At 63.5% G+C, this 20,679-nt stretch overlaps 1 protein-coding gene and 1 non-coding gene across 5 annotated transcripts; one reads left to right on the top strand and one right to left on the bottom strand.

The window, feature by feature from the left end:
* Window positions 1–59: 59 nt before the first annotated feature.
* TRAF7 (TNF receptor associated factor 7) lies at window positions 60–17,341 on the bottom strand. Of its 4 annotated transcripts, XM_013055238.2 has the most exons (22): window positions 17,189–17,314; window positions 11,286–11,411; window positions 10,186–10,302; window positions 9,897–9,954; window positions 8,067–8,158; window positions 6,095–6,211; window positions 5,646–5,738; window positions 5,403–5,436; window positions 4,590–4,773; window positions 4,352–4,486; window positions 3,460–3,677; window positions 3,311–3,384; window positions 3,005–3,053; window positions 2,798–2,925; window positions 2,546–2,628; window positions 1,811–1,850; window positions 1,606–1,722; window positions 1,396–1,518; window positions 1,056–1,175; window positions 829–960; window positions 622–741; window positions 60–446 (listed from the first exon to the last, which is right to left on the bottom strand). In XM_013055238.2, exons 3-22 carry the CDS (start codon window positions 10,264–10,266, stop codon window positions 432–434), a joined length of 2,013 nt encoding a protein of 670 aa, XP_012910692.1. In that variant the 5' UTR covers window positions 10,267–10,302; window positions 11,286–11,411; window positions 17,189–17,314; the 3' UTR covers window positions 60–431. The 4 variants fall into 4 exon arrangements, with proteins under 4 accessions (XP_012910692.1, XP_012910694.1, XP_004750754.1 ...); XM_013055240.2 differs by lacking the exon at window positions 11,286–11,411 and having other exon boundaries at window positions 4,358–4,486; window positions 17,189–17,341; XM_004750697.3 differs by lacking the exon at window positions 11,286–11,411 and having other exon boundaries at window positions 17,189–17,341.
* A 536-nt stretch (window positions 17,342–17,877) lies between these two features.
* On the top strand, window positions 17,878–17,960 carry LOC123389747. Its single transcript, XR_006604401.1, has one exon. It is a non-coding gene; the product is annotated as a small nucleolar RNA SNORD60 (small nucleolar RNA).
* Window positions 17,961–20,679: the final 2,719 nt, after the last annotated feature.

Below are 20,679 nucleotides of genomic sequence, written 5' to 3' on the forward strand. Positions count from 1 at the left end.
GCCCACCAGCCTTCTTGGGTGGCCTCTCCGTCACCCCACAGACTGTCCCCAGTCACAGCCACAGTCTGTGCAGCTTTTATTTCAATCAGGAAGTAATCAAATCTATATACAGTCTAAAAACAATAGAAAAGGTGAGTAAAAAGGCCCACAGTCCACCTGGGGTGGGGATGGGGTGTGGGCCGGGTGAGCATCACACCTGGCACCCAGAGAGAAGGGCTGGGCACTGTCTTGGCTGCGACGATCACAAGGCCAAGCAGAGGGAGGCTCACCGTGCACAGGGCAGGAAGGGCACTGTCTAGCAGGGTGAACCTGCCCACCTGTCCCCGCAGGGCAGGCAGACACACCCCCCTCCCCAAGACCCCTCCTGTGGTCAGCCTGGCAGGGACTGGCCTGGGAGGTTGCAGAGGAAGCCAAGATGGCTCTGCATTCGGTCAGCACGTCCAAACCTGCAGAGGAAGGGCTCTGGTTCAGGTGATCCTTTGGCCATGCTGCTGTGTCCCCACCACCCGCCACATGCACCTGCCCTTCCAGTGCCAGCTGCCTGGGGCTTCTAGCTCCCCTGCCCCCACCCCCTGCCCCCGGCGCACAGTGCCCCGGGAAGGCCTGAGCCCAGGCCCTGACCTTCACAGTGCTATCCACAGCGCCCGAGAAGAGCCGGCCCCGTGACACGGCCAGTGCGGTCACGCTGCCTTGGTGGCGCAGCAGGGTCTGCGTGCAGATCATGTTGTCCATACTCCAGACCTGGGGGCATGTGGAGTGTGAGCGCCCAGCCGGGCCCAGCCGCCCGCCCACAGCCCCCCAACACCCCAGCGCTAGGCCAGTACGCACCCTGAGCGAGCGGTCATAGGATGCGCTGAAGACTTTGGTTTGGTCTGGTGTGGAGATGACTGCCAGAGCGTACACTGTGCCCACGTGGCCTGTCAGGGTCCGCACCTGCTCCTTGGACTCGATGTCCCATACCTGCGGGAGTGGTGCAGGCAGGTCAGGGCGACAGGCTGGGGGGGCGGGGGGGACAGGGACCCAGGTGGAGGCCCAGCCCTGGGCGTTTGCCTTACATGGATGAGGTTCTCGTAGGTGCCACAGACGATGTGGTGATTCGTCACTGCAATAGAGTAGACGCTGCCGCCAGAGGTCTGCAGGACATGGATGCAGTCGAGGGTCCGGATGTCCCAGATCTGTGGACAAGCTCAGGCCACTTGGTCCTAGGCCAGGCACCTCAGCCCCAGGGCCTCCAAGGCTTTGGACACAGCCCACCCATCCCCTGGGAGCAGCCCACCCATCCCTTGGGAAGGATGTGAGGGTCTCCCTGCCCCAGCAGTGAGAAGACAGTGGAGGAGGAGCCCCCCGGGGTCAGGTCTGGGTGGTCCCGGCACCGGAAAGAGCACACAGGCCCACCTTGATTGTCTGGTAGGAGCCACTGTACAGGTAGCTCTGGGCGGCCACCAGGGCCCGGACCCAGTGGTTGAGCCCTGTGAGCTCCTTCTTTAGCTTCAGTTCAGTGCCCACGATGTCCCAGACCTGCAGGGGCAGCCGTGAGTGTGGGCACGGGGGCAGGCAGCCAGCCCCACAATGCCCCGCGCGCAGACACATGGTACCCTGCCCAACCTTGATGGCCTTCAGGGAGCCGCTGAAGAGCATGTTGTGTGAGGAGACCAGCGTGCACACCGGGTTGTCGTGGGCCCGGATGGTGTTTACCTTCTGCAGGTTCTGGATGTCCCACACCTGGCAAGGAGGACAGAAAGCCTCAGGCCCCAGCGAGGTGGCAGGTCTGGCTCCCCAGAGCGCACCCGCCCGCCGCAGCCCCACTCACGATGATGGTACAGTCCGCGGAGCCGCTGTACAGCTTGCACCTGTGGGAGCGGAGCCGCGGGGTCAGGGTGGCAGAAGCCGCCGTCCTCGCGACGCTGCCCTGCCTGGCCAAAGGAGCAGCCGCTGCGAGGACCTGGCAGCTCAGGGCAGCACCAGGGCTGCCCCCGCTCCCTCGGATTTCCTGTCTCAGCGAGGGAAACTTGGGAGTAGAAGCCCGGCCCCCTACCGCCTGCCTGGCAGTTGTCTGACAGCAAGTTGGGAGGTAATGGCCCCTGTGAGCGCTGCTGGCCGGCAAGCCGCTGCGTTCTGGGAGCGCGGTTCTGTCTCTTCATCTCTCACACTCGTGTCCATAACATAGAGCCTCATGACAGGAGACAGGAGGGAAGGTCTAGAAGGGGCTATCCTGGGGGTGAGGGGGTAGCAGTGGTCCTGTTCCTGAGCTGCGCCCAAGGCTCTGGCTACATGCCAGTGAGTGGTTGCTGAGCTCCTGCCTCTGCTCTGTTCTCTGCTGCCCGAGGCACCCCAGGGCCGGGGCTACACCTCCTAAACGTACTTCTAGAGAGCGAGAGGACCCATGTGCCACCAGCCCTGCTTGAAGGTGAGGGTGCCCCACAGGAGAAGTAGACACAGCCCCATGAGGACACACGTGACCACACAGGCTCGGCTCCTGGCCCAGACGGTGGCAGCACGGAGTCTTCCGTCCCTGGCTCTGCCTGAGCACCATGGCCACACTCACCCTTGGATGCACAGGGCCAACACGATGCCGTCATGGCCCTCAAGGGTCTTCTGACACTTGTAGGTGGTACATGTGTCCCACACCTGCAGAGACCAGCATGCGGGTGGGTCCCAGCGGGGTCAGCCCCATGCCAGGGGGCAGCACGGTGGGCACGGGGATGGTAGGTGTACTTAGGGAAAGCCCTGCCCACAGGCAGGCCAGAGCTGGCTGGGGTTGCACGCATGCCTACCCTTAAGGCAAGACCCCACTCACCTTGATGGTCTTGTCAGAGGAGCCGCTGAACAGCAGGTCCCCCATGGAGTAGACACAGAGACACCAGACTGGGCCCTGGTGGCCCACGAAGGTTCCTTTGCACTTGAAGATCTGCTGCGGGTCATAGGCTGCGGAGATGCGAGGAGCCAGTGAGGGCCTGGCGGCGCTCAGGGACAGTGGAGGGAGCAGCCCCGGGCCTGTACTCACATCCTAGGATGCCCATGTTCAGCCGCGCGTTGATGTGGGACAGCTCATCCTGCCAAGGCCAAGAGTGAAGGGCATGCTGGCTGTGGCTCTGTGGGCCGCCTGCCCCCAGGCCGGGCCCAGGGCCGGGGCACAAGCTGTGCAGCAGCAGTCTTCCCCAGCAAAGACACCTAACTCCTGCCAGGGCCCAAGCTGAGGGGCGGTCCTGTGGTCCTGCGGACCCGCCCCATGCACTTGGCCCCGCCCCTGCGGGAAACCCCGCCCCCACACGTGGCCCCCGCCCCACAAGTGGCCCTTGTAGGCGCTCACGTTCAACATGGAGGCGTCCCTCCGGAATTCCATGAGGTCTTCACTGAGCTTGCTCTGGTTTTCATCTAGGACATCTGAGTGGCCAGAAAGACGGTGTCAGGGAGCAGGAGGAGAGGCCGCAACCCCGCCTCTCTGGGACCTGGCCTCACCGAACTTGAGCTCCAGGCTCTTCTCCAGCTGGTCAATCTTCTCGGAGAGCTTGCCCAGCATGGAGCGCAGGAAGGCAATCTCCTGGTCTTTCTGGGCCAGCGCCACGTGCATCTCGTGGAAGCGGTCGTCTGTCTGCTGCAGGAACTCCTTCAGGCCCTCAAAGCGGCAAGTCTCCAGGTGCGTCTCATAGGTGTCCTGGTTCCCGATGAAGGTGCACCTGGAGGGACAGGATGGCTGCCCTGCCCACCCACGCACTGGCCTGTCTGGTTGGGCCCTCCCCCACTCCCCATACCCCAGGATGTCTGTTGAGTCCCACTTCTCTGCCACAGTCCTCCCCACGCTGGCTGCCTGCCCATGCCTGCCTGCCCATGCGTCCTGCAACCGCTCAGCACCTCGCAGGCCGCTTTACAAGGAATTGTCACTTTGCTACTAATCAGAGCTCTTCAAGGGCTCGCCCACAGCCTCTGCCAGCCTCCCAGACCTGCCTCTTCTCCGGCCCGCCACACTCGTCTCTCCTCTCCACCCATGTTGGCCCCCACACAGCTCCTGGGCTCCCATGCACACATGTATGAGTCCTCAGGGCCATCCCTGCCCCTACCCCAGGCTCCCCGACCGCTGCAAGCCCCTCTGTGCTCCGGGGGGGGGGGCTCAGGGCTCTCCACCGCACCTGTACCTCAGTTTGTAATTACAGGGATGGTGGTGTGGCTCCCGCTAGGGTCCGTCTCCCTGGGACCCTGGCTGTCTCCCCAGCGCTCAGCACACAAGTGGATCTCAACAAAGGTTTGCTGAAGGAGGGACTGTGAATGCCAGCCCGCCCCACCTCCCACCGTCCTGCCTCCCGGTCCCCAGCCCGGGGCGCCCCCCCCACCGCAGCCCGCCCCACCCACTCACCCGTACTTGGAGTGGGGACACTTGATGTGCTCACACTCCTTCAGGTGGGCCTCCAGGTTCATCTTGAGGAGGGGTGGGCAGCTGGGGTTGTTGGGGCATCGCACAGGCCGGTAGTCGCAGCTGCCCTCGTGGTCCCTGCGGGGGCAGGGTACGGGGGTGGGGTTGAGGGGGTTGATGCCCAGTGGCCCATGCTCTGCGCCCCTGGGTGGGAGGGCCGAGGGCCGAGGGGATCACTTACTTGCGAGCACTGAGCTTGATGGTGAAGGGGCACCCTCGGGGATCCACCTCAAAGACGGGGGGCTTCCCACTCCCTGCCGCCCGGCAGCCGTGCCTACAGTGGATGAAGAGCTCCCCAATCTGTTCAGCGACCGCGATGTTGTTCACCACCACCGTGAGCTTGGCGTGGTCCACGGGGCACTTCTCTGCAGAGGAAGACATGCTGACCCCACCCTCCGCTCCCGGCCCCTCCCTCCCCTGCCCCTGGCAGCTCTGCTGGGAACACAGGGGCCAGTCTGTTCCGGGGAGATGTCTCCCCCGGTGAACAGCTGGTGGGAAACTTAGTCCTGATGTGGCAGGCCTGGAACAATGCTAGGTGGACTGACTTCTGTCTGGGGAGAGCCCCCTCCCCCAACTCCCGGTCTACCTGCCCCACTGAGGTGCCTGGAACAGGAGTGCACAGCTGGGCCAGTCACTAAGTGTGACCACTGGGCGAGCAGGAGGGGACACTGCCTCTCGGCTGACTCAATCTGGGACAGGGCAGAGGGAGTGAGCCCCAAGGCTTGGGACGGTGAAGTGGGCAGCTCTTGCCAGAGACAGCAGCCCCTGCGCCCGGGGCCCCTGAGCTGTGGGTCTCACTGTTCTGTCTGCCCATGTGTGGATCCCGGCCCACGTGCACCCAGGACTGCTGCTGGGGGCTGGACTTGGGAGAAGCCAGCATGTACCAGGGGCCCCACTGGTGCTGGGCGTGGGCCGGGACCTCCCTGGAGGGACACCCCCCTCACTGCCAAGCTGGGTAGTGAGGTAGTGGGGCCCAGGTCTAGAAGGGCCTTACCTGACTTCAGAGCGCATCGTCGACAGAACGTGTGCTGTGGAGACAACGGGTGGGCTTGGGCCATAACCACAGATTCGCCCCCACCCCCCAGTCTGTGTCGCCTGCAGGGGCACCTGCTGGGCGGCCACACTAGGCGTGGAACGGAGGCCAAGGCTGCACAGCAGAGGGGCCAGCGTCCTGCCTGAGCCTCATGATGGTGACAGGTCAGGAAGGACCAGGCTGGGCAGGCCAGGGCAACCTTACCCCGCACGTGGTAATCACAGGGTCCTTGAACACACCACAGCAAAGCTGACAGCAGAGCTTCACTGAGGGCTGCTCAGCAAATACCAGCGGCTCCTAGAACCGGGCCGGGCAGGGTGAGCAAATGCTGGCGTGGGAGGGAACAGGGGGTGCCCAACAAGGGCCTGCTGAGGCCTGGGGCTGGGCCTGAGCTCGAGGGCCCCGGCGCGGGTTATCAGCACGTCTTATCCACCTACGATGGGAACCAAGAAGGGACCCCACGCGGGCTCCACCCTCACTCCCCAGAGCCGGTCTCAGGTAGCCCCGGGGCTGGGAAGTGGGAAGAATGGGCCTGGGGGCTAGGCCAGATCACCCCCTCCCACCAGGCCCCGGGGTTGGGGGGGGGACGGTGCCACTGCCACTGCCACCCACCATGTCACGAGGGGCCACCCCGCTGTGGCGGACACACCTACCGGTTCCTCCTCCTCCTCGGGCAGTGAGAACGTGGAGCGCAGGGACATGCTGGACTCAGAGTGCAGAGAGCGGACGGAGATGGCCGAGTCGGAGCGGCGAGGCGTGCTGATGGGGGGCTGCGGGACACGGGAGCGGGTGGCCCATCAGCCAGCGGGCAGGGCAGAGCCCCCCGGTCCTGGCGGGCGCTCCCTTGTCCCCGCAGGGCCACTGCGTGTGCCCGGGAAGCCCGTGTGGTGCCCAGGCCCCCGGCCTGCCCGGCGGTCCTGGCCCTGTTGCTGGGCCACCCGTGCACGTCTGCCAACTTTCTTTGTGTAAATGGAGAGACTTCCTGCTATTCAATTCCAGGAGGACACGCTCGCCTGGCCTGCTTCCTGCTTCCCGTGAGGGAGTGTGGGCTGCACACGGGGCGCCTCCACCAGCCAGGCCGGGGCTGGCCTCACCTCCCGGATGGCTACAGAAAGGGATGGCTGGTGGAGGCTTCAGGGCTCTGGGTCCCCTGGGGCTTGGCTGCCCATCTGGCTTCCCTAGCCAGGTGCACTAGGCCAGGCTGATGAGGCTCCCAGGGAAGGCAGAGATGCCCCCCTGCCCCCCGAACCCTGGCTGAGATGCTGGAAGCAGGAAGCGGGGCCACGGGGGCTGTCTCCGCCTGAGCCACTGAGGGGGAGGATCTGGGGGAGCACCGGGTAGGGGTGGCTTTCCCTCTCCCTTCTTGGCCTAGAGCCCCCCCCGTAAGAGTAGCTGCTCCCCTCTGTCCTCTTCTCCCACTCAGAAGCCTCCTTCACAAACCACAGACCTCCTGCCTCCACACCCAGCCACGGCCTGGTGGCGCCTGTCCAGACCTCTCTGGGAGGCAGGGAAAACCCCCTCCCTGCCAGCCACAGGTGAGTCGGACGTCATGCACACGGAGGCAGGCAGAACCAGAGGGAGATGTATCTGCTTCGTGCTTCGAGAAGGCCTCGTGTGCTGCCTAGCACACAGCACGTTCAAATAACTAAAAGCTCTGGTTTTGCTCATGTTAAATTGGAAATAAGGCCTGGCAGCCCAGCAGGTGAAGACTTGGGGTCCAAGGGGCTGGGAGGGAAGGAGAACCAGCTGGAGTCGGTCAGGCAGACACTGGTGAGGTCCCACCGAGGGAAAGGAGAAAGCAAGACCAGGGACAGGTGAGTGGCGGAAGGGCCTGAACCAGCCCTGGGCCCAGGGCAGGTCCTCCCCTCCCTCAGTGGGCCCAGGGCTCCGACAGGCAGAGAACAGCCGTGGTGACCCTTGCCACATGGTCTGGGCACTAACCGCAAGCCCAATGCTGCCCCCGACTCCCTTCCTCACCCTGGCTCTCCCATAGGCTTCCCATGCCCCACTCGGGCTGCCCACCCTCCAGTCACCTGCTTGGGCCTCCTACCTCCACTAGGCAGCCCACCCACTCATTCTCTACTCAACAGTAGAGGCAGCTTTAAACACGAAAACCTGGGGCGCCTGGGTGGCTCAGTGAGTTAAGCCGCTGCCTTCGGCTCAGGTTATGATCTCAGGGTTCTGGGATCGAGTCCCACATCGGACTCTCTGCTCAGCAGGGAGCCTGCTTCCTCCTCTCTCTCTCTCTCTCTGCCTGCCTCTCTGCCTGCTTGTGGTCTCTCTCTGTCAAATAAATAAATAAAATCTTTAAAATAAATAAATAAAATAAACACGAAAACCTGATCTCGTGACAACTTTCCGTGGCTTCCAGGGCTCCAACCTGTGGGCCCTGCACAATCTGGCCTAGTTGCCCTCTCTGGCCGCTTGTCCCATGCAGGCCAGCCGTGGGTGCTGAGGCCTTAGGGTGTCCAGACACACCAGCCCTCAGCCTCCCCAGCCTACTGTACCTGACAGACCTTAGCTCAGGGACTGCCTCCTAGCTGAGCCTTCCCCTTCAGCTGGGACTTGGCCGTTGAGAAGGACGACAAAGCAGGAGGCTGTGGGGAGAGGTGGTCACAGACCTACCATGCTGTCCTCCTCATCCCGCGGGGAGTAGGCGAGGCTGCTGGAGGAGGACGGCGTCCGGCGGTGCTGTTTGTACGTGCTGGTCCCATCAGCTGTCAAGAAAAGAGGGTGGGGATGCAACGAGTGGCCGCGGGAGCACGCACAGCCCGTTGTGGTGGGAGGTGGGCCCCCTGGACAGATGGGCCCAGCAGGGGTTAGGGGTGCTGAACCCAACATGGAGCTAGTCCTCTCCAGGAGGTCTCCTTGCCTCCACGCACTCCCACCGTCTCCTCCTCGACCTGAGGGCTACTGGGCTGGGGCTGGGCTGGTGGGCAGCACTGTCCCCAGCAGGGGGCTATGTAGGGCAAGGTCAAGAGTGTGAGCTGGCCCGAGTCCCTAGCTAAGAGCTCTAGGAGCCCAAGAAGGGAGCAGCCCCCAAGACTCAGATCCCTGGGCAGGCTGAACAGAGGGTGGGGGGCTCTTCTCTCTGCCTGTGCCAGCTCCCGCACCCAGCCCAATCCTGGGGTCACCCTGCACCCGGTGGAGGCACGAGGCCAGCACCTGAGTGATCATACCCATGGCCACTTGCTGGGAGCTTGGATATGGTCTGCTTTGGCGCTCGAGGAAACCCTGCTGGGGGTGGAGGGCTCTGAGAGCCTCACGAAGGGGAAAACGGAGGGACAGAGAGGTCTGAGGCCCCTTGGCTGGTGTGTGGTGGGGACAGGGAGACAGCCCACTGTTGGGGTCCACGGAGCTTCCATCTGTTCCCCTGGCCAGAACCTGGAACCAGCCTCGGGCCTTCTCAGAGCACTCCGTCGAAGGTATTGGTGAGGGGTCCACGTGGGAGCCCGAAAACCTTCCTCACAGGCCCTGCAGGCACCAGCCTCAGGTCCCAGCCAGACCCAGACATCATAGGCAGCCCCAAAGACTTGGGGTCATGGTTCAGGCTTTGAGTAGCAGCTGTGTGACTAGGCCTCAGTTTCCCTATCTGTAACGTGAGGGGGCCAGGTGAAGCCACTATTCACGCCCAGCTCTGACCCATCTCCTCCACAGGGGGACTAGATGGTGGGGCAAGAGCCTGGGAGCTGGGGATGCCAGGCCAGGGAACTGGGCTGCTTCTGAAAAGGGCTGAGGCGTTCAGGAGAGCCCCTTGGGTGGTGGCATGAGAGAGGACATTCACTTCTTTTTTCCAGAAGAGAACACTGAAGCAGAAAAGGCACTTTTAGAGCATCTGGCTGGGTCACCCGTGGCAAAGGAGCTGGTGTGAGCACAGGCACCCCCGTGCCGGAGTGAAGCCCCGGAAAGCTGAGACTCCAGCGACAGAGCAAGGAGTAGCACACGGAACCGGCAGAAGGACACACACTGTCTGAAGTCTGCCAGGCCCCACCAGAAGGGGCCACACACCCCCAACCCACACCCCCCCCCCCGAGGACTCGGGAACGTTAGCTCCTGAGGACCTTGAACACAGCCTGGCAGTGGGACCTGGCTGCAGAAAGGACCCCCGTGAGTACTTGTCACCCACCCGTGCCCCCTGTGCTCCCCAGCCCTGGCCTTTTGGGGGGCTGCTAGAAGCCTGGGGCGGGGATGACCTGGGGCTCACTAGAACAAGGGAAGGATGGGTGGGGGTGCTAGGGAAGTCTGGGCAGCCCCTCCCCAAATAGGAAACAGAGAAGGCCCTGGGGAAGGGGCGGGGATGGCAGTGTGGAGGAGAAGCCAGGAACTGGCCTGCGGACTCCAGCCCACTCCCCAGCATCAGGCTCCCCACTTCCGCCCCTGCAGGACCCTGGCTGGCAGGAGTCTGGGGCGCCCAGGTTCTGCATAGCCCAGGCAGGCCTGGGTTCGCAGGCTCACCTTTCGTGATGGTGGTGACGGCCGAAAAGGCAGGCCCAAAGGTCGTTTCCATTCTGGTCTGGAGGGAGAATGCAGGAGACTTGGCACCGAGCCCCAGAGAGAACGGGGACGCACACAGGAGTGCGCACGGACATACTCTCCTGCCGATGTTCCCGTGTGCATGGGCGTGTACACAGGGACACAGGGACACATCACCAATACGCCCACCCGGCCCTCCCACAGGCCCCCCGGGTGGGGAGGGGACAGCTCTGGAAGCTGGGGGGTCCAGAGCCATGAGGTCTGCTCTTACCGTGGCTGTGGCGTCTGCGGCGGGAAGGTCGGCAGGTCCCCCCGAGAAGCGGTTGTAGCGGGCCTTCTTGCCGGAGCTCATGCTCTAGAGGGATCTAGGGTCCTCTGGCCGCGTCTCCTGCGGGGGTGGGGGTGGGCACGAGGGAGGGGCTTCAGAGATGGTGGCCTCGGGCCCTGTCAGACGCCCTGCTCTGGCTGGTCCACGATGTGCACACTGGCCTCTCCGCCACTAGGCTTGACAGGAGGACAGGCGCCGGCCGAGTGGGCAAAGTCCCTTCCCCTCCCTCCCGCCTGCCCCAGGTGTGCACAGCCCTGAGGGAGGAAGGAGGCCCTCCTCCTTCCTGGGTGGAGGCAGGCGGGGGCAGGTACTTCACCTTCCTTCAAGGCCTAACTCTGTAGAAAAGCCACCAGCTCTGCCCCAGAGGTGGAGAGCCCTCAAGGTGCAGAGGGCCAGACAGCGAGTGTCCGGCGGCCACGGCCGGTTGGTGGTGTGGCACACAGGGTGGGATCAAGCCCCATGACCCTTTCTTGTCAGAGTAGGTGCGAGCAGTCTGCTGCGGGGAAGGACAGCGGCCATGCCCCAAGAGCCTGTCAGCGACGCACCTGGGGCCCGGCACTCCGCCTCACCACACAGGTCAAGCAGGAGCAGGAGGTGAGAGCCCTGACTCCTGAGCTTGGGTAGGCCCCCTACTCTGGAAACAGGGGCTACCCTCTGATGCCCCAGCTCAGGACTTGGGCTGAGATGGCAGGGAGAAGGCACCAGGGGACTCCTCCTGGCCTCTGAGAACTGCTCCCCCAACAACACACACATACACCCGCAGAGGGGCCTGCCTGGGCCCCTGGAGCACTAGCTGCTAGAGCCACCTAGAATGCGGGTCGGCTAGGGAAAGCTGCTCCTTCGCAGGGGCAGTGCCCTCCTCCTCAGGGCCCCTCCCAGTGTCAGGGTCTCCTGCTTTGGCCCCAGTCAGCTGTAGCCACCCCAGCTTCGAGGCAGGCACCCCCCAGAGGAGGAGTGCCACACACCAGACACCCAAGTGCTCTCTACCCTGGGAGACCAGCGAGCAGCACACCCCCTTGCCACACCAGAGGTTCATCACCCACCACCCAGCTCGGCAGTCGGAACTGGATTCAGCAGGTCCCGAGGAGGTTTGCTGGTCTTGCTCCTGTGGGGTGGGAGGGGTGTGGCAGGCTGGGCCCACGCTGCGGTTCGATGCTGAGCCTCCCGCCCTGTGGGAGCAGGCAAGAGACACACTCTGTGCCTACCCAGTATATGTATGTAAAGCCCGTGGCTGGCTCCAGCACCTTTTCTGCTGGGCCGCAGGGCCCGGCCCAGCTCCCTGACATACACACGCCAGAGCCACTCAGTGGCCCTCCAAGTCCACGGGGAGGGGCTGGCCCTCTAGCCTTGCGTCCCCACGCTGCCTGCCCTGCCCCCACTGCCTCCTCTTTCTCCCGCCTGCCCCTTCAGGTGTCACCTGCGATGCCAGCCTCCTGGTCATCTGGACTCAGGCCTCCATGAGATAGTGGTCAGCCAGAGCTGGCCCAGCCAGAAAGCACGAACACCCCCCCCCACCGCCCCGGGTCATCACAGTGCCCAACGGGGGTCTGGCTAGATAGAGGGACCCAAGAGGTTGGCCGAAGCCTCGCCCTCCTACCCACCACGCCCCCTGCTAGGAGGGATTCAGGGGACTTGGCTGTGTGTCCCAGACCAGGCTGTCCAGTGGCTTGTCCACTTGGGGGCAGGGGGGAGAAGCAAGGTTCCTGGGAGTGGGCGGTATCAGGCTCTTGGATGGACGTGGGAATATGGCCTGTCCATATGCCCCACCTCCAGTGGCCCTGCTGTCTCCAAGCTAAGCAGGAAATCACGGGGGCCACCGTGGCTGGGGTAAGGTCCAGACAGCTCGGAGGAGCGCTGGGAGTCATCTCTCGGGAAGCCCGAGGTCTGCTCCAGCCTCAGCACCACGGGGCGTCCTGAGAGGAGGGGGGTGCTCACAGGGAGGCGGCCGGCCCACACTGACCTGGATTTCACAGCCCATCTGCCCCCTCTGCTGCACGCTCCCGAGGCCTAGAGGCAGCAGCTGGGAGCACCCAAGGTCCAGGCAGCTGGGGACCCCAGAAGGGACTCCCCCATGGGACTGCGGCTAGGCCACCAGCCCCTGTGGGGCCTGCATGCCCGTCGCTGTGGTCTGAGAGAGCGGGCGTCTGGCGCTCCCTTGCTCCGAAGTGAAGTAAACAGAAAGGCACGCAGGGCCACATGCAAATCGGCTGGAAAGTCCCCTGACAGCCAGCAGCGGCCCTGGCCGCAGACACACGGCAGGACATACAGGCCTGGCTCAGGCGCAAAGCTGAGCGAGGAAAGAGGGAGGGAGCCGCTTTCCCGTTTACATGGGTTGGCATACGGCCCCAGCCGGGGACCCCAGGTGGGCGGGACCCCGGCTGCAGGCCACGGCCCTCAGCAAATGTGTGCCTCTGACCACAAGGATCAGATCCTACAACCGTGGGATTGAGCAAGATGCCTGACCTTCCAGCCCTGCTCCCCAGGGTCTGCATTTTGCAAGAGCCTTCCCCTGGCATCATCCAGCTCTGTAAGCCCAAAGCCCGGAGACACAACAGCACAGCTCCTCACCCCCCTGGCCGGGCCCAGCAGTGCTTCGGGGTATGCCCAGCCCCCTGGGGGATAGGCCTCCTCACCACTCCCCATCAGCCCCCCCGCCAGCAGGCGGACAGGGTGCTGTCAACTAGAGAACCGGACTGGCCCAACCTGGGAAAAGCTGTGGGCTCGGCCTGCCAGGCACAGCTGGGGTCAGAGGAGGGTGAGATAGGCTGTCCACTCCCTGCAGCTGTCCTCCCCTCCCCAGTGGAGTCCCCACTCTGCCTGTTCCAGGTGCCTCAGCAGAGCCCAGGGGAGGGACCCGAGGATTCCATCTCTTAAATTTTAAATCCGAAGACCCCAGGTCCTGCTAGAGATGGGTCTGCCCACGTCAGGTAAGGCTGGTGGGACAGGTAAGGCTCAGTGCTCATGGGCACTGAGGGTCAGTGCAGAATCAGCATCCCTGCAGCCTCTTGCTTGAGCCCACTGTCAAGGCCCAGGGATCTTTGTCCACCCACGTCCACGTCCAAAGGGCTTCTGGGGCCCTGGGGTGTGCTCCCTGCCCGACAAGGAACTAGAGATGCACCTATCATGCCCTGGCCCCTGGACTTCCCCACCCCAGATCCTCCTTGGGAAGGCCCTTCCACCAGCCCGCTTCTCTGGGCAGGCCAGCTCCCTGGGGAACCCCTCTCCAGCCCATCCCCTGGACAGAAGCCAATGGCATCGCCTGAGTCCTTACCCTTGGGAATGTGGGAACCAGGCCCCCCAGTTTGGTCCGTGCAGCTGGCAGCCAATGGAGGGGGCAGTGCATGCTGTCAGTGAGGGAATGGGGGGAGGGTGGCCACAAGCAGGTCCCAGTGGGGCCAAGCCCCACCTCGAGCCCCCCCACATGGCCCCAGGCAGTGGGTGTGGTGGGCTCTCCTGAACAGCCCTGCTGAGCCAGCCAGGGGGTAGGCGCACCCCAAAAACCCCGTCAGGCCACACAGTTGGTGGTGACTCCTCCAGGGGGAACACTGGGGGCTCAGGACACCTCAGCCCTGCCTGGCACGGCACCGTGGGTGGCCAGCTGGACTACAGCCAGAGCTCTAGGGCCAGCCCCTTGTATCACCCACGGACCACCCAGCCCCTGGGTCAGCTCCTGCCTGGGCCCCTGGGCCCAAGCCCAAGCTGGGCTGCCAAATCCTATAGAAACAGGCCGGGTTGCCATAGCAAAGCCCCATACGCTTCCCCAGCTGTTCCCGGATGTCCCCTTAGCACGGCTTTTCCATCCTAAATAGGCAGGGTGTGATGTCAGGGATCCCCTCGGCATCTCCGCAGGCCCATTTGAGGCCTCTCTGGCTCCCTTCCCTCCCAGTAGGCAGCCTGGGCCTCTGCCCTCACCCACCATCCCAGCCTCTGTACCCACTGTCCTAATCCACAGTGGCCTCAAGGTTGCCGGACTGGACAGCTCCTGGGTCCTCAGCCCTCCACCTCGCCTCTCACCTTGCCTACCCCGGTCCAGCCTCTCCGGCACCCACAGGTCCTTCTGTGGGAGGGAGAGCATCCCTCCTTTAACCCCCAACTCAGCCAGGGGACTCCCTTTGCCTCCCCACCCGCTCCCTGGTGCCAGACTCATCTTCTGTGCTTTCTCTCCCATACAGAGAGGCCTCTGCATGGGGGAAGTCCCCTCTGTACGACTCCTGGAGAAAGGGGCTGGCCAGGTCCAGAGCAGGGAGAGAGCATTCTCGGAAAGGGTGGTTTTGGTCCTATCGCAGCACCTGGCTGTGGGGGCCACTAGTCCCTCACACCACGGAGCCCAAGACATGCTTCCCATCTGTGCCCCTGCAGACAAAGTTGGGCCAGACCCCGAGTTGGAGGGAGGGTGTGGGCAGGTAAAAGTGGCCCCCATAACCAGGTGCATTCCTCTCACCATCCCCCGCCCCTGGCCACGAGTCTAAACCTATGGGGACCAGTCCTGGGCCTCTGCCGGAGAGCCAAGCGGCCAGCAGTGCTTCAGGCCCAGGCTACGGCTCCAGGCCACCCTGACTGTTCCTCACCACGCCCCATGTGGTTTCTGTCTCCCCGCCTTCCTCTTTCTGCTTCCCTGTAGAAGCTGTGGCATGTATACAAAGTCACAGGCCACAGCCTGGCCTGGACACGCACCAGCCACTCCACTGTCTGCCCGGTGCCCTGCCAGCTCATGGTGGGGCACCCCCACTCCTGCGTGGGTGCTCCTGGGCTTGGTTCAACCCCCAACTAGACTCCCAGACAGCAGGCCTCCCCCGCTAGGGATAGTCAAGCGTCAGGTCTGCCAGTGACATTAGCATCAATCCCGAGGGCCCCTTTTTCCCCTTGGTCTGGTCCACCTGATTCCATGCTCCTCCAGGGAGCAAGCAAATGCCTCTGCCGAAGGGAAAGAGCAGAGCACAGAGGATGCCGGGGGCATCTGTTGGAAGTGGAGGGCTTGGCAGGCCCCTCTACAGTAGCACCTCCTGCATAAGCCAGCCCCAAATAGAGGAGCCCACCGTGCACTGAAGCCAGCCCCAGGCCAAGACGAGCTGCGGGGGAGGGGGCAGCCAAACCACTGCACCCAGGCTGCCGGGGGCCACCCAGCCAGTATGGGCCCTTACACCCCACCTCTCCCACTTCCCAAGTTGTGCGCTCCCAGTCCTGCGGCCTGGTTCACACCCACGGCAGCCCAGTCCCCAGGCTGGAGAGGGGGTGTGTGCCGACGGCCAAACGTGAGTCTGACCTGGAGCTACGGGACCTGGGAGGAGAGACAGACAGAGGCTCGGGAGTACCAGTAAGCCCCATGCAACCTACCAGAGGCACTTTTCTAGGGTTTCTTGTCCCAGCTAGGTCAATGCTTCAGACTCTGACCTGTTGCACCCGTTTCCAGAGATATTGTCACACACAGCCGCAGTGGGGGTTACTCAGAAGGAGGACCTCTCCCCCTTCTCAGCCGGTTACCTCCCTCATCCAGGCCGCCCATACCCCATTCCCCTCAGCGGGCGTTTCTGATGTCCGGGGAATAGGGCAGCAATACCCTATAGGAGCCACAGGACACAGGGACTGGGGATTCCATGGAGAAACGTGAATGCCCAGAGCAGCTCAAGTAGGGATCTACGACAGAGAGGTAGTGTCTGCTACACAGGCCTTCAAGGAGGGTGTGTGGGAAGGGAGAGGCTCAAACAGAAGGAATGAGGAAGAGAGGCCACATGCTTGGCAAAGGCCAGGGGGTGAGCAGCCCCAAGGAGAGGGACCCTGTGCGTGTGTGGGGAGGGGTCTGTGAGATGGAGAGAAGGGCGGACAGATGGTTTGGGCAGCCTGGAGCTCTAAGCAAGGGAGGCAGCAAAGTAAAGGGTGTGTGGGGGGGGGGGGGGGGGGGGGGGGGGGGGGGGGGGGGGAATCTCCAACCCTATTCTCCACCCCTCTCTTTCCAAAGCAGGGTGGGATCCAGCAGAACTGCAGACTCAGCCCCAGCTGGATGTGCAAGTGGATCAAGACATCGAGAGCCAGACCCAGTGAGCGGTGGGAGCCTCCTCTCCCAGCCCACTCTCCTCTACATGCCCTCCAGCCTCCTCACTCTCCGGCTTCCCCACTGAACACAACACAGGGACTTCCTCCACACACAACCAGGGACTCTCTACTAGACTTCGGCCTGCTGCTGGATCTCCTGCGTACAACCCCTGCACCCGCATCCCAGCCTAGAATCCGGGACTCGCCTCTCACCCCTGCCAGCACTCACTGGCGCACCAAGCCCTTTCTAACCCCGGGGTCCCTTGCACATCTTGCTCCTTCGGCCAGGCGTGCTCTTCCAGCAACTTCGCAAGCCAGGCTGCTTGCTGGAGGCACCTCCCTCTCACCAAGCCACTCAGGAGCGCCCAGCACTCCCCCTCGGCGTCCTGCTCCTTTAAAAGCGCCCATCGCAAGTCCCTCGGGCTCCTGTGGGTACTGTCCATCGCTCCCCGCTCCGGATCCTCGGGTCTCGAGCGGGGTTGGGGGGGGGGGAGACTCTGTCCCCCAGGAGACGTTGGGCAAGGTCTGGAAGCGTTTCGGGTGGTCACGAAGGGGGTGGGGGAGGTGACCCTGTCTAGTGGGTGGAGAGCAGGAAGGCAGCTCAACATCCACCAGAGCTCCGCGGAGAAGGCTCGGCGCGAAGTGTCAACAGCGGCCGGGCTGAGCAAAGCCGCCGCAGAGGAAGCGCCCACGAGAACCGGGTCCCGGCGGCGCTCCCCGGACGCAGGAAGCGGGAATGAGAGAGGAAGGGGAGAACGGAGCGACCGAGCGGCCGAGCGAACGACAGACCGACGCGCAGACCCCGGGCCCCGTCAGCCCCGCCCCCCCAGGCCCGATCCCTCCGCGGACCCCGGCGCGCCCACCGCACGGCCCCGAGGCGCGAGCCCCAGGCCGGGCGCGCCGCGCGGACACTCACCCGCCCGCGGCCGCCCGGGAGCGGCAGCGCCACCCTCCCGCTTCATCGTGCTCCCGCGGCCGCCAGCCGGGAAAGGGACGGGAGGCGCGAGCCGAAGGCGCTCGTGCGCGGCGCCCGCCGGGACTTGTAGTTCTAGGGTTCTCAATGCCCGGCGAGCTGCATCACGCGCCGCTCCTCAGAAACTACGACTTCCGGCGGCTCCGACGTCGCAGGGAGGTATTGGCAGCTTTAGAATCACTCTATGTTGCAGGTCGGAGTCTGACTGGCTGTTTGTGGCTGTCGCTCACGATGATGTTCGATGGCCCGTTGCAAAAGGGGGAAGTTTCGCGCGTCGGGCCGGGGAGACCCGGAGCGTATCAGCGGTGGGGGGGGGCGGTACTTCCGTCAGGATGGCCCAATCACAGTGGTGGGGCCCTTTCTATAAAAGCCTGAGCCACGCGCTGCGCAGTTCTTTCGGATCGTCTGCAGGTGGGGTGGCTTTTTTTCCGTGGGCAGGCGCGCTGACCGCCGCGTGGGTGTGAGGGGTCGCATAGGCTTGCAGTCCGACCTGACGCCCTTCCGCCTTGGCGCCGTTCGCGTCTTCTGCCTCCCCGCTCGTCACCCCCCACCGACCCGGGAAGTCGGAGCCTCCAGACCTCCGCTTCCCCGCAGGTAAGGCTGGGCGGGGCCCGCTCCCCTGCGCGGCGTGGAGCCTGTGATGAGCTGCCGTACTTCTGACACCTCGTATGACAACTGCGCTCGCAGTCTGATTATCCGCACGCTACTGAGGCTTCGGGGTGCGCCGCGCGTGCTGGCGGGGGTGGGTGCGACGCTGCCTCGTCCGGGGCGGGGAGGGGGCCTCTGCTCACGGTGCGGCGCTGTGTGCCTTCCAGGGCGGCGGGGGAGCCGCGGACGCCAGCCTGCTGGTGAGGCGGGAGCCCGGCGCGTCTGGAGCCTGCGCAGGAGAGCCAAGTGGTGAGTCGGGGGGAGCAGGTCGGTCCCCACGGGAGGGACGAGGAGGCCGCGTGCGCGGAAGCAGAGATGTCTGAGCTGCGCCCCTCGTCCGAGGCCCCTGGCGTCAAATAAACGTGGTGTTCTCCGAGACCTGCGAGTGCCGCGTGGTTCTTCGTGGGCGTTCGGTCCAGGCCGGAAAGGCCACCCGCGGGGGCCCGTCGCTGCCCCCGGTCAGGGGGATCCTAATGCAGGAGGTGCGCCCTGCCTGACGTCGGGCAGTTCCCTGCCGGCTGCCTGGAACCCGCCCTGCTCGGCTGTTAACGCTGGGCCCAGGGGCCGCGGCAGGGGAGGACCTGGTCCTGACGTGGGATCACGGTCGGGCCCAGGGCCCTGGACCCAGAGAGACGCACCCACGGGGATGGGAGGGGGAGCCTGGTGACGCCCCGGGCACTTTTCCGGTGTCACAGGTCCGAGTTCCTAGGGAGGAAACGTGTCAGCGTGTGGAGTGGACCTGTGCGTGGATGCGTGGTCCGGCCCCACCGCCGCCAGGCGAACTGATTCTGAGACTCCAGGGGCGGGCACCCGTGGTTCCCATAGTTTGCGGATCCCAAGTGGGCCCGTCTGCGATGCTGCGGTGTGTGGACGCACTGGAATGGATTCCTATCGTTAGTCAGCACTGACCCCACCACCGCCAAACCTCCCCTAGAGACCCACCCGGTCTCTGAGTCCCCGCACGCGGGAGCATCACCATGGGATCAGGCCAGAGTATGGTCCTTGCGACCATGATCAAACATCTTGAGGAGTTTTCAGGAGAATTCAGTCAAGATGACCGCAGCAAATTGAGAACCCTATGGGAGTTGGGGTGGCACCCCTTTAATGTCTGGTGGCCTTCGGAAGGGACACTAGATGTCCCAACGGTTTGGCGAGTCATGACGGGAGAACCAGGACAACTAGACTCTCCCCCTAGGATGTGATTCACTTGAAATAAGCAGGGACAGGCCAGGGTCTGAGTTGCCTCACCCAAGTGACCCAGCAGAAGCCCCAGCCTCTGCACATCCTGGCCGGAGATCCCGGAGGTGAACTGATCTCGCCCCCAACGTATGCAACCCCAAGGCCGTCTGCACCTGGCCCCCCAGTTCCAGACATTCCACTGCCATCAATCTCCCTACTGTCCCCAGGCCTGGAGGATCCGCTCCCTCCGGAACCAGCCTCCGGACTGTGCCCCAGGCCGGGTGCATACGCCTTCCAAATGCTGGTATGAGAGGCACTGGAACCCAAGAGTCATGATGAGGATGGGATGGGATGGAAGGGAGCCCGGCCGTTCTGTGATGTATTACCAGCCTTCCTCTACAACCGATCTCCTCGACTGGAAAGATAACCCCCCACCCTCCTCTGAGAAGCTGCAGGCTGTGGTAGATCTCATGGAGTCCCTCTTCCAGATTCTGAGCCATCTTGGGAGGACTGCTAGCAGTTACCATGCCATGTTTAACAGAGGAAAGGGGAAGTGCACGCACCTGCGGGAGGCCTTGGCCTGGCTGCCTGGGCCAGAGCAGCTGCACCCAAGCAGCGGCCAGCATGGGACTTCACCACAGATTAAGGACAGGCCCGCACCTGCGGATGCCAGGAGGTCCTCTGAGGAATCCAAGCAGGAGCTAAGAAACCCATGAACATGACTAAGGTATCCCCGGTCACCCAAGAACCAGGGAGTCCCCAGGGACAACCATGAAAAACTGAAGCTGTTAGATGTGCACTCCATTTGACCCTGAGGCCCAGGAAAGCTGCAAATGGTAAACCCCTCCTTCATGGCTCAGGGTGCCCCAGACGTGAGGAAAAACTTGAAACCTAGTGGATTTCGCTGGGACAGATGAACATCACCCAGCTAATAGAGGCTGCGAGTAGGGTCTGCACGAACAAGGAGGTCACAGCCGAAAGGGAAGCTAAAAAGAAAAAAAGTCTGCCTCCCTGCCATCGTCCTGAGGGAAAAGGACTGCCATGCCCAGGTTTGGCCTGCGTTAACACTCCATAGTGACAATGGGCCTGCATCTCTAAGCATCACCTGGAGACCACGCTGGCTACGAGCCCCAAAGTTCCGGGAAAGTGGAGCAAATGAATTGTACCCTCAAGGAGACTTCAGCAAAGTCTGTCAGGAAGCTAAGCTTCCGTGGCCATATCTCCTACCCCCAGCTCTCCCGTGTACTCCCTGCATGCCTGGGACACTGGGTTTCCCTTCTTAGATCTACAGGGAGCCTCCCAGGAAACACAGCCCGTTGGAGACAAAGGAGCAGCTTCAGGCCCCGGGGGGCAACATTAATGAGTCACAAAGATACACCATTGAGAGGACCCCAATCTCCTTAGGGTCCCCGGTACCCTTTAGACAGGATGCGGTTGAGTCCAAGATTGGAGGAAACATCCCCTCAACCGCAGCGAACAGGGCTCTAGCCACTCCTGCCCTCAAGGTCTCGGGTGTCCCCTGTGAGTTCACTACTTGGGAGGAAAAAAAATTTCATGCAGATGAGTGGCACCAGTGTAAAGTCCAGCCAGAGCCTGTGGGCCCACTC

Source organism: Mustela putorius, unplaced genomic scaffold (assembly GCF_011764305.1).
Source record: "Mustela putorius furo isolate JIRA1106 unplaced genomic scaffold, ASM1176430v1.1 tig00004007_pilon_pilon_pilon, whole genome shotgun sequence".
NCBI classification, from domain to species: Eukaryota; Metazoa; Chordata; class Mammalia; order Carnivora; family Mustelidae; genus Mustela; species Mustela putorius.